Source organism: Emys orbicularis, chromosome 1 (assembly GCF_028017835.1).
Source record: "Emys orbicularis isolate rEmyOrb1 chromosome 1, rEmyOrb1.hap1, whole genome shotgun sequence".
Classification (NCBI taxonomy): domain Eukaryota; kingdom Metazoa; phylum Chordata; order Testudines; family Emydidae; genus Emys; species Emys orbicularis.
Window position 1 is genome coordinate 365,091,075 of NC_088683.1, and position 12,699 is coordinate 365,103,773.

Genomic DNA, 12,699 nt, shown 5'->3' on the forward strand with positions numbered 1-12,699 from the left:
CTTTTCTAAGTGATTTTTAACTTGTTCTTTTTTTATTTTATCTGCTAAACCTACGCCCTTCCCTTTAGCATTCACTATGTTAGGCATTCCTTCAGACTTCTCGGTGAAGACCGAAACAAAGAAGTCATTAAGCATCTCTGTCATTTCCAAGTTTCCTGTTACTCTTTCTCCCTCTTCACTAAGCAGTGGGCCTACCCTGTCTTTGGTCTTCCTCTTGCTTCTAATGTATTGATAAAAAGTCTTCTTGTTCCCCTTTATTCCTGTAGCTAGTTTGAGCTCATTTTGTGCCTTTGCCTTTCTAATCTTGCCCCTGCATTCCTGTGTTGTTTGCCTATATTCATCCTTTGTAATCTGTCCTAGTTTCCATTTTTTGTATGACTCCTTTTTATTTTTTAGATCATGCAAGATCTCGTGGTTAAGCCAAGGTGGTCTTTTGCCACATTTTCTATCTTTCCTAACCAGCAGAATAGCTTGCTTTTGGGCCCTTAATAGTGTCCCTTTGAAAAACTGCCAACTCTCCTCAGTTGTTTTTCCCCTCAGTCTTGATTCCCATGGGACCTTACCTATTAGCTCTCTGAGCTTACCAAAATCCGCCTTCCTGAAATCCATTGTCTCTATTTTGCTGTTCTCCCTTCTACCCTTCCTTAGAATTGCAAACTCTATGATTTCATGATCACTTTCACCCAAGCTGCCTTCTACTTTCAAATTCTCAAGGAGTTCCTCCTTATTTGTTAAAATAGATAAGACTTGTTTGCTTACATCACAAGACCTGAGCAAACATCTACCCTTGAGATCTCTAACAATACAGACTTACATTTCAAAGCTCTATTCATTTACCTATCTTCCTAACCAGTCTCTACAGGTCAGCCATGGGTCAGATCAGTCTGTGAGTTAATTAACTCTTTCTGGCCCTGTCACCTTTCAATGAGATATTATATTATACTCATAACGTCACACCCGGGCTGAGAGTAAGTCATTGCAAGAACCTTAGAGGGAAGGGCAGGGTGCCTGCAGAGCTACCTCAGACCCCAAGGGGGCACTCTGGGGTGGCCCCCATCCACACAGATTTGGGCAGAGTGGGCTGAGCTCTTGGAAGCCGTTACCAATGGGTGGATGTCAGCCCAACCCCCAGACTGCTGTAATCTCCACAGAGGCAGGGGGAAAACAGGCCAGCGAATCAAACCCTTGTAACTGGCTTCTTGCCATCCGGCTCTGTGCAGCACGGGGGGAGCTCTGCTGGCACAGCAGAGAATGCAACTGGGCCTGTCACTGCTCAGGTGTCTGGAAGGCTGGGCCTGTTCTGTACTGCTCGGTAACTCCAGACAGCTCGGTTTTGATTCCCAGGTTGTGCGTGACTGTGGCCAAGCCACTGGATGTCTCTGCACAGGTGGATAATAGCCCTGCCCTGCCTCACAGCGGTGGCGAGAAGATAAATAAAGTAACTCCTCACTTAAAGTCATCCCGGTTAACGTTGTTTCATTGTTACGTTTCTGATCAATTAGGGAACATGCTCGTTTAAAGTTGTGTAATAGATTCATAGATTCATAGATTCTAGGACTGGAAGGGACCTCGAGAGGTCATCGAGTCCAGTCCCCTGCCCGCATGGCAGGACCAAATACTGTCTAGACCATCCCTGATAGATATTTATCTAACCTACTCTTAAATATATATATATATAATGCTCCCTTCTAATGTCCTTTGGCAGCCAACGGCTTTGTCTACTGCTTGCAGGAAGAGCAGCCCATTGCAGCTAGCTGGTGGGGGCTTGGAACCAGGGTGGACCGGCAGCCCCCATCAGCTCCCCACTCCCCTAAGTTCCCTGTGCAGCAGCTGCCTGCAGTTCAGCTGTGTCCCTCCCCCCACTGCCATGTGCTGTTCCTGCCCTCTGCCTTGGAGCTGCTCCCCAAGATTGCTGCTTGCTGTGGGAGGGGAGGGAAGGAAGAGGGGGGCTAATGTCAGAGTGTCCCCCTCCACCCTGCTCCTGCACCCCGCTTACCCCATCTTCCATAGAGCAGGGAGGACAGACTAGGACTCAGGACAGAGGGAGCTTGCAGAAGCTTCCTCTCAGCAAGCTGATCTAATTAACAAGGCAGTGTACTTAAGGGAAATGCGCATATCTCCCTCCATTCCTGCTGTCTTGTAGAGTGAGAGAGTTAACCCTTGAGGGCTCAGCCAATTGCTAGTTCATCATTTAGCAGTAAGGGAAATATCCCACCCTCTGACTCCTCCACCTCAACCAAGCTTCACAATCATCGCTGTGTACCAGTATTAAAATGTTTGTTTAAAACTTATACTGTGTGTGTGTGTATATATATATATATATATATATATATATATATATATATATATATATATATATATATATATATATATATATATATATATATATATATATATATATAATATAGTCTTTTGTCTGGTGAAAAAAATTTCCCTGGAACCTAACCCCCTCATTTACATTAATTCTTATGGGGAAATTGGATTCGCTTAACATCATTTTGCTTAAAGTCGCATTTTTCAGGAACATAACTACAACGTTGAGTGAGGAGTTACTGTACATTCAATGCAGTTAGAGACCCTAAGATCAGGGCTATGTCAGGGTTCCACAGAGCAACACCTCTGACATTGGTCTATAAAAGGCTTCTTATCACAGCGTTCTGTGACAGCTGCTTCTGGGAAGACTCCATCCCCTTTGTGTCTGTTGCAGATGTAGGGGTGACAGTGAGGGTTAAATAGTGGATTTCTGAGGGTAATGTTGGAGTGTCACAGGGACTCTGGGAGTTTCAGCACAGTCACAGTCAATGATACTAAATGGGTCTAACTGCCAAACTATGGCTCAATGGCCCTGGGGCCTCATCTTTGATGGTGTGGCTGGGAGAAAGCAGTCTGAGGGCAAAGGTCAGCTTCACACCTTGACCCTGTAACACAGACACGGCTGAGCACTACGGTGACTCCACCCAGGCTCACACAGATTTCAGCAAAGGCTGCTTCCACAAGAAAGGGGCAAACAGATGGGAAGATGCTCTCAGAGACACAGGGAAAGCAGGCTGGGTCCCGAGAGCACCTTGGCTTCCCAAAAGAATGTAAGTTGGGCCAGATCTGTTTGCTAATAAACCTACTCATTTTAAGGAGGCCGGGGGTGACTGTATAGCTCTGGTCACAAGTAAGAATCTCAAGTGTTCAATCAGTGCTGCTTGGTGATAATCCTTTATCTTCCTTTTGTTGTTTTGAACCTGCTGCCTATTAGTTACATTTGGTGACCCCTAGTTCTTGTGTTATGAGAAGGAGTAAATATCACTTCCCTATGTACTTTCTCCACACCTGTCATGATTAAATTGTGAGATTCCTCTCATGACGGGAAAGGATCTGGTTACAGGGGAAAGAGGCCATATATCCCGGTCTCACTGTGACAATCTTGAGTCTTCTAGGCCAGCGTATATTCTTGTTGAGTGATTATAAGCATTCAGAGTAGCAACTTTTTCCAGTTGCATCCAAAATAGAAATTCACTCAAGACAAAAATCATAGATTCATAGAATTTAAGGAAAGAAGGGCACATTAGATTATCGAGTCTGACCTCCTGGAGAATTTCTCCCGGTTTACCCCCAGACTGAGCCCAATGACTTGTATTTGACTAAAGCATCACTTCTGTTCCTCTAAAGCTTATCTTTTAGGAAGGCATCAAATATTGGTTTGGAGATATCAGGAGAATCCACAAGTCCTTTGAAAGTTTGTTCCCCTGGTTAATCACCAACACAGTTAAAAATATGTGCCTCGTTTCCAAATTTAATTTCTCTGGCTTCAGTTTCCAGCCATTGGTCCTTGTTATACCTTTCCCTGATAGGTTAACGAGACCATTAGTACCTGGTATTTCATTCCTGTAAAAGTGCTTGTACACTGTTATCAAGTCAGTTCTCAATCTTCCCTAGTTTGACTCACTACATGCCAGTTTATACAGCCAAGGGTAAATTGGAACCGATCGAGGAGGGGAAATGTATTAGTCAGTCCCAGGCTGACTGTGAGCCACCAATGTGATGCAGGAGTGAACAAAGCAAATGAGATCCTAGAATGTGTCAGGTGAGATAGGGAAGATAGGGATGTATTAATATCCTTATAACCTTCCTACCAACACTACAAGTAGAAGAATTCTGCCTGGACTCCTCCTTATGGTCTAAATGACAGACTGGACTTCTACATAGAAGTCTGCTTCCCCAGACAGCACAGGCTGAAATTGTGAACAAACAGCATCACTTGCCCCATAACCACAGCCGTACAGAATGCAACACCATCCACAGCCTCAGAAACAACTCTGACATTATAATCAGAGCGGCCAACAAAGGAGGTGCTGTAGTCATTATGAACAGATCAGATTATGAACAGGACGTTGCCAGGCAACTCTCCAACACCACATTCTACAGGCCACTATTCTCCGATCCCACTGAGGAATACCAAAAGAAACTACACCGTCTGCTCAAGAAACTCCCTACTATAGCACAGGAAAAAATCTACACAGACACACCTCTAGAGCCCCAACCAGGGGTATTCTATCTGCTCCCCAAGATCCATAAACCTGGAATCCCTGGACGCCCCATCATCTCAGACATTGGCTCTCTTACAGCAGGATTACCTGACTATTTGGACTCTCTCCTCAGATCCTATGCTACCAGCACTCCCAGCTATCTTCGAGACACCACCGATGTCCTGAGGAAACTACAATGCATTGGTGATCTTCCTGAAAACACCATCCTGGCCACCATGGATGTAGAAGCTCTTTACACCAATATTCCACACGAGGATGGACTACAAGCTGTCAGGAAAAGTATCCCTGACGAGGCCACGGCACACCTGGTGGCTGAGCTTTGTGACTTTGTCCTCATCAACAACTATTTCAGATTTGGGGACTATTTATACCTTCAACTCAGTGGCACTGCTATGGGTACCTGCATGGCCCCACAGTATGCCAACATTTTTATGGCTGACTTACAGCAACGCTTCCTCAGCTCCTGTCCTCTAGCGTCCATCCTCTACTTGCAGTACATTGATGATATCTTCATCATATGTGCCCGTGGGAAGGAGATACTTGAAGAATTCCACCTGGATTTCAACAATTTCTACCCCACCGTTAACCTCATCCTGGACCAGTCCACACAAGAGATCCACTTCCTGGACACTACAGTGCAAATAAGTGATGGTCACATAAACACCACTCTATACCAGAAACCTGCTGACCGCTATACTTACCTACATGCCTCCATCTTCCATCCAGGACACATCACATGATCCATTGTCTACAGCCAAGCTCTAAGATACAACCACATTTGCTCTAATCCCTCAGACAGAGATAAACACCTACAAGATCTTTATCAAGCATTCTTAAAACTACAATACCCACCTGGGGAAGTGAGAAAACAGATTGACAGAGCAAGACGAGTACCCAGAAATCACCTACTACAGGACAGGCCCAACAAGGAAAATAACAGAACACCACTGGCCATCACATATAGCCTCCAGGTAAAACCTCTCCAGCACATCATCAATGGTCTACAAACTATCCTGGAAAACGATCCCTCACTCTCACAAACCTTGGTAGGCAGGCCAGTCCTCACTTACAGACAGCCTCCCAACCTGCAGCAAATACTCACCAGCAAGTACACACCACACCACGGAAACACTAACCCAGGAACCAATCCCTGTAAGAAACTCTGTTGCCTACTCTGTCCCCATATCTACTCAAGCAACACCATCATAGGACCCAACCACATTAGCCACACCATCAGGGACTCATTCACATGCACATCTACCAATGTGATATATGCCATCATGTGCCAGCAATGCCCTTCTGCCATGTACATTGGCCAAATCGGACAAGCTCTATGTAAATAAATAAATGGACTCAAATCAGACATCAGGAATGGTAACATAAAAAAGCCAGTAGGAGAACACTTCAGTCTCCCTGGACATTCCATAACAGATTTAAAAGTAGCCATTCTTCAACAAAAAAACTTCTAAGAACAGACTTCAAAGAGAAACTGCAGAATCAAAATTCATTTGCAAATTTAACACCATTCATTTGAGCTTGAATAGGGACTGGGTGTGGCTGGCTCACTACAAAAGCTACGTTCCCTCTCTTGGTATTGAAACCCCCTCATCAATTATTGGGAATGGACCACATCCACCCTGACCGAATTGGCCCTCCAATTGAACCATCACTGGTTCTCCACTTGTAAGATAACTCCCTTCTCTTCGTGTATAATATTTAATGCATCTGTAGTTTTCACTACATGCATCTGAAGAAGTGGGTTTTTTACCCACGAAAGCTTATGCCCAAATAAATCTGTTAGTCTTTAATGTACCACCAGATTTCTCGTTGTTTTTATCCTTATAACAGACACTGGTCAGATTTCCTCGGACAAACTGTGTAAAATTCTGGTCGCGCTTATTACAGAAAGAAGAATTCAGACTGGAACGGGGCAAAGAAGGGCTCCTAGGATGGTCAGGGCAAGGGAGGGTCTGACGTTTGGAGGAGCCTGGAAGAACTTGGCTGGTTCAGCGTAAGACAATACAGGCTGCATGGGGATCAGATTGCTCTATAAATACATCGGGTCGGGGGAGGGGGAAACACCAGGCAGGGAGACAAGCTCCTGAAGCTAAAGGACAGCATTGGCACAAGAACAAATGAGGACAAACTGGCCAAGAGCAAACTGAGGCCGGAAATGAGAAGTTGGTTTCTGACCATTAAAGTAGGGAGGTTCTGGAACAGCTGCCCAACAAAAAGTGGGGGAAACAACGTTTGACGATAGAGCTTGACAGGTTTATGCACTGGGCGATATGCCGGGGTTGCCTGTCACAACGGGGGACTTGGCTTATGGACCCAGGAGTCCCTTTCAGTCTCATGTCCCTATTGGTCACAATAGCCCATTTAGCATCACACTGGGAGCTCATATGGAGCGGCTTGTCCACTATGGCCCTGCTCTGTGCCCAGGACGCTGATCTAGATGGACCATTGGTCTGAATCAATATGACCATTCTTCTGTTCTTAAATCCTCTGATGGATGGGCTGCTGAAGAGAAGCCTTTTCCAGGGGCTCCCTCTGTTATAGAGCTGGTGTAGCCACCCTAGCAGACACTCGTGGTAGGGTGACCATACGTCACTTTTTAAAGTCCTGTCCTCTGAAGTAATGCCAGGCCCCACAGATGGGTAAGGCAGAGCTGGGAGGGGGGCAGCGTTCCAGCCTACGGTGACAGCCTCCTCAGACCTGAGTGGGTTCCTGCCCAGCTGCAGCTGCCTGGATCCCCAAGAGAAATTGGAGGCTTTTCATCTGCCTCGTCTTCATAACATAAATGAAGGTGGCACTGATGGAGTCTATGGCTGCACTCTGGGTATGGAAAGATCAAAACCTCCCGACCAGTCTATGGCTGGGGTATTGTGCTCATCAGCTACTCTAACCAGCCTTCCTATCTCTGTGCAACCACCTCCACCGTGGACAACGTCTCTTCAGCAGATCCTGCGGGCAGTGGCTATTGTGACAGGCCCTGGTAGCACATCTCTGATGAGCTTGTGCTGACAGGGAGCTGGAGAGGGTCCTAGAGCACTTGTGGAGGCACAAAAATTGTGGGTGGGTGGGTCTAGGTACCAGTGGATCACTGAGATCTGTACCTCACTTCTGGGATCCCAGGATCCTGGGTCCCTCTGTTTATTGATCAACGAGAAGGGAAGGGACCTCCCCCCCGAAACTATCAGAGGGAAGTTTCCCTGTAGGGATCCTTGTGGAATCTCCCTTCCCTGGCCTGCACCTGGGTTTGTAATGCAGGGGAGAAATCTGGTCCTATTTTTTTTTTCAGCAACCTTACAGCGGTGACAGCCTCATTGTTACCACTAGGCCACCCCCAAGGTAGACATGTGACTAATCTGAATAATGCAAACAGTGATGACAAGCCCAGATTCCAGGAATAGAGCCTGCAACAGGGCTGGTGCTGCAGTCCAGTTGATTACCACCACCACACATCCCCTGTGATTTGGCCTCCTGCAGTTTGCCATTGGCCGTGATGGGGGTTAAAGCTGGTGCACACGAAGCCAAGCAGCTGAGCTTCCCTGATGGCCAAGTGGCCCCCAAGGGAATGTGCAAACATGCTTCATATAGACAGTTGCCTCCCTATCTGAACAGATACTGTCTGCTGCCCTGCAACCTCTCCGATGACTCCTTGTCCTTTAGGGTGAAGTCCTCTGGTGTCAGCAGCTCTACGTCTAGCAGGAACTGGGTACGTTGGTAAGCTTCACTATCTTTACAATGCGAAGTGAAGGGGAAAGACTGTGAGCTGTTTCCATTTGCAGATGTTCTGTGCAGCAGCAGAGGGCTCTCAACTGGGCTGTCTGGGTAACTCAGTGACGGGGCTGAAGGACCCACAGCCCTAGGTAGCTTGGGAACCCCTCCGCTACATCTGACCAAGCTCCACAGTGGGTTGTTTAAGCTGCACAAATACCTCATAGTATTAAAACCCCGATGCCCCAAGTCAGGATTTCTCAAAGGATCCCATTTCTAGAGGTGCCGTGAACCATGGGCCTGATCCTGCCAGGGGCTGAGGGAGAGGAGAGGAGACTGCCTGGAATATCAGTGGCTAGTTCCCAAATCACCTTAGGCTTATGTCCTCCTGGAAATTTAATCAGCAAATGCATTTCCAAAGGTTTTATTCTCTGGATCGATTGTGAAGGCAGCTGCATTTTTCTATGGTAACAGGGCCGATAGAAATATGCCCTATTTCCTGACTGGCTGAGGGCTCCAGCACTTCTACCATGTAGATACTCCTCAGAGTTACAGGGCTACTGGCATGTCGGTCCCTCTCTGGTCTCTGAGAACCAGATGTCAGGCCTCATAGCCTTCCCTTTCATGGGGTGGAATCCCGCCATCCTCCCACCCTCAGACTAGTCCCTGGGTTACAGCACATTGCAAATCGACTGTGCTTGCCAAGCAGATCCAAGTGGGTTCGGCACTGGTGGTTCTTTCCTTTGGGAGTCTGTGACTAGTGGTGAGATGAGTGACCAGTCAGCCTTCTTGAACCAAAATACTGTTTAATCTGAATATTAGGAATAAAGTGTAACATGGGAGAACAAGAGGATTTTCAAACAACAATCTTACACATCTCTGACCCCAAACCCTCCCACTCTGACAGGGACCCAGGCAGGCCAAGGGCCTTCAGATTTCCCCAGCGGTGTCTGTCCTTGCAGTCTGAAGAGCTTCTCAGCAACAGCTGCCCCACCTCTGGACAGACTCGCAACACTTGCAAAACACGCTGTGTAATGTGGTTCGAACCCGGAAATAGGCTCTTCCCAAGTTGTAGCTATGGTGTTGTCTCTCAACCTACCTGGGGTGGTTACTGAGTGATGGCTTTTCTTGAGCTGTTGCTTCCCTTCCTGCTTGTTTTCCAGCTGGTTGCTATTAAACTAAGAAGAACCAGACTGGTTTCACCTAACATAACATAAACATCCCAATAACTAAGAGGGAGGGATAGCTCAGTGGTTTGAGCATTGGCCTGTTAAACCCAGAGTTGTGAGTTCAATGCTTGAGGGGGCCACTTAGGGATCTGGGTTAAAATCAGTACTTGGTCCTGCTAGTGAAGGCAGGGGGCTGGACTCAATGACCTCAAGGTCCCTTCCAGTTCTAGGAGAGAGGATGCATCCATTAATTAATTAATTTTTATTTATTAATATAGGTCTACAGGAAACATCCCAAGAATTAAATTTAACATACACTTTCATTATGACAGCTCAGCTTCATGTCTGTCACAAAGCCGCTCCTGGGTACTACATATTTTATGAACGCAGGACATAGACAGTCAGAGAGAGAGAGAGCAATAGACTACTTTCCTGTGGGAAATGAAGTTCCATTTCCATGAATACTCATGCATTTGAAATTGAAATCCACCTCTTGCAAACCCTCATTTTGGCTAAATAACAGGTGCTGGAGTTACTATGTACTAGAGAGTGAGAGCTCAGGGAATGAACGTTTTCCGTGCTGACCCCAAAACCTGTTTCCACTCCAGCTACAGGCTACAGACTGACAGAACAGAACCTGAGGAGAACCAGTCAGCTATTAACCCAGGGACTGGGTCGCTACTAGACCAGTGGTCTCCAAAGTGGGGTGCACAAGAGTATCCTTGGGGGTGTGCGGCAGGAGTTTTTTTTTTTTTTTTTTTTTTTCCCTCCATCCGAGCGGCTTTTTTTTTTGCTTCAGCAGTTCGGGCGGGAGTCCGAGTGGCTTTTTTTGTTTGTTTGTTTTTTGGTAGAGCCGGCATGGCAGGGGGTGCATGCTCAAAATTTTTTTACTGATAGGTGTGTGCGATCAAAAAAGTTTGGAGACCACTGTACTACACTTTTGTTTGCTGACAAGTGACTGAATGAGGGCTGAGACACTGCGAAATTTTCAGGTTCTGAAGAAATCCAGATGACAGAGGCTACAGTTTAAGTCCCACTAACCTGAAAAATCATCTCTGAAAGAAGACCAGAGGGGAAAAAATGATTTGACATGTGTTTATTAAAGTACAGATGTGTTAATGTTATGCCAAAACTTTTTATTGTAATACAAATATTACAAACTAAACTTTCATGACTTGCATATATATAGAAAGAGTTGCTGGAAAGTGTGCAGGAAGGAGTAGTGGAAATTTTAACTGTCTGTGGCAGCTTCTAACTTGCCAGATATCTACAGACCCTTGTATGAGGAGAGGATGCAGTTCCTGTGAGGATGATGAGAAGCCTGTAAGATGATTGATTCAGTCAACAGTACAATGGGCCACACTCAGAAGTGGAGGCCCAGAAAGGGTGTGTGTGTGTAGAGGTCTCCACTGTAAAAATCACACAGTGCTCAAGTAAGCTGTGGAACTCCCAACCACAAGATATCAATGGGGCCAAGAGCTTAGCCGGATTCAATGATGGAGTGGATGTTTATATGGGTAACAAGTTACAAAAAAAAAAAAAGTCTTGGAAGGGCTCTAAACCTTCCTGATTCACAACACAAAATATGTCTAACTAGTGGGTGTCAGGGGGAAATTTTCCCTAGGAGCAGGTTATTCATAGCTGCCTATTGCAGGGCTTCTTCCACCTTCCTCTGAAGCATCTGGAACTGGCCACTGGATACTGAGCTAGATGGACTGCAGGTCTGATCCAGTCTGGCTGTGCCTATCTTCCTATCGGGGGTGTAAATTTAAGACCATGTTTTTGCTGATCTTCCTTGAGCTCCTGGGAGTCTCTAGATTTGCACTGAGAGCAGAAACATGTCTCATTAAATATCATCAAGTCTCCTGTTATTTTTTCTTTTCAGGAAGGAAAGGTAAAAACTCCTTGGACCTGCCCTATACATTATGTCAGCTGTCAATGACACCAAATTCAACTCTGCAGTGTTCCTTCTCACCGGGATACCTGGGCTGGAAGACGTCCATCTCTGGATCTCTATCCCCTTCTGCTTAATGTATGTTATTTCGATAGTAGGAAATTCAGTCATTCTGTTCATTATAAAAACAGATCCAAGCCTCCATGAGCCCATGTACATTTTCCTTTCCATGCTGGCCGTCACAGACCTTGGCTTATCGATATCCACCATCCCGACGATACTGGGCATATACTTGTTTAAATTTAGGAGAATCAGCCTCAGTGCCTGTTTTGCCCAGCTGTTCTTCATCCACTCACTTTCAAAAATTGAATCCTCTGTGCTATTGTTGATGGCCTTTGACCGCTTCATTGCAATCTGTAACCCACTGAGATATGCTTCCATCTTAACTCCACCGAGAATAGCTAAAATGGGACTGGTGGTTGTGCTAAGATCGGTGGCCCTAATATTCCCACTCCCCTTTCTCCTGAAACGGTTCAGATACTGTCGAGCCAATGTCCTTTCTCATTCATACTGTCTGTATTCGGAGGTCATGAAGGCAGCTTGTTCGGACATCACAGTAAACAGCATCTATGGCTTGTGTGTTAAAATCTTAACAGTGGGGTTGGACTCTTTCCTCATCTTCCTCTCTTATGTGATGATCCTCAAAACAGTGCTGAGCATTGCGTCCCACACGGAGTGCCTCAGGGCCCTGAACACCTGCGTCTCCCACCTCTGCGCCGTCCTGCTCTTCTACATATCAGACATCGGCCTGGCTGTGACACACAGATTCGGGAACAGCTCTTCTCACTTGTTTCAGATTCTCCTCGGCTATGTCTACTTGCTGGTCCCACCTATGATAAATCCAATTGTGTACAGCGTGAAAAGCAAACATCTTCGTGTGAGGATAATCAGGGCATTCGTCAAGTGAAGGGTCAGTTCATCACCCCTCTGGTGACACAGGAGACGTGTCACCACCCCGGGCTGGTGACACGGGAGACGACAAACACGAGTGACAGTCACGGCTACCTATTCCATCATGGATCCTTTTCCCCTGTGGTCCCTCCCTCTGCCCCATCTCTTCCCCCAAAACCGTACCTCTACTACTCCGCTTACCCAAGAATCTATCCCCTTTCCAGGCTGGAAGCCAGAGCCAGGCTCTGGTAAGAGCTGCCCAGAGAGTCAGGGCCACTGTAAGGAGCCCCAGACACCCCACATTTTACCCTCACCCAGGACATATAACCTAGGGAAGGTGAAGAGTCCGGGGCTCCCCACAGCAGCCTGGGTGCCTGTGACAGCTCTTACCATGGCCTGACTTTGGCCTGGCTGGAAGGCGGAGGGG

At 46.5% G+C, this 12,699-nt stretch overlaps 1 protein-coding gene across 1 annotated transcript; it reads left to right on the forward strand.

Annotated features, from left to right (window-relative positions):
• The first annotated feature begins 11,352 nt into the window (after window positions 1–11,352).
• Window positions 11,353–12,288, forward strand: LOC135882158 (olfactory receptor 51G2-like). Its single transcript, XM_065408970.1, has one exon. It carries the CDS (start codon window positions 11,353–11,355, stop codon window positions 12,286–12,288), a length of 936 nt encoding a protein of 311 aa, XP_065265042.1.
• Window positions 12,289–12,699: the final 411 nt, after the last annotated feature.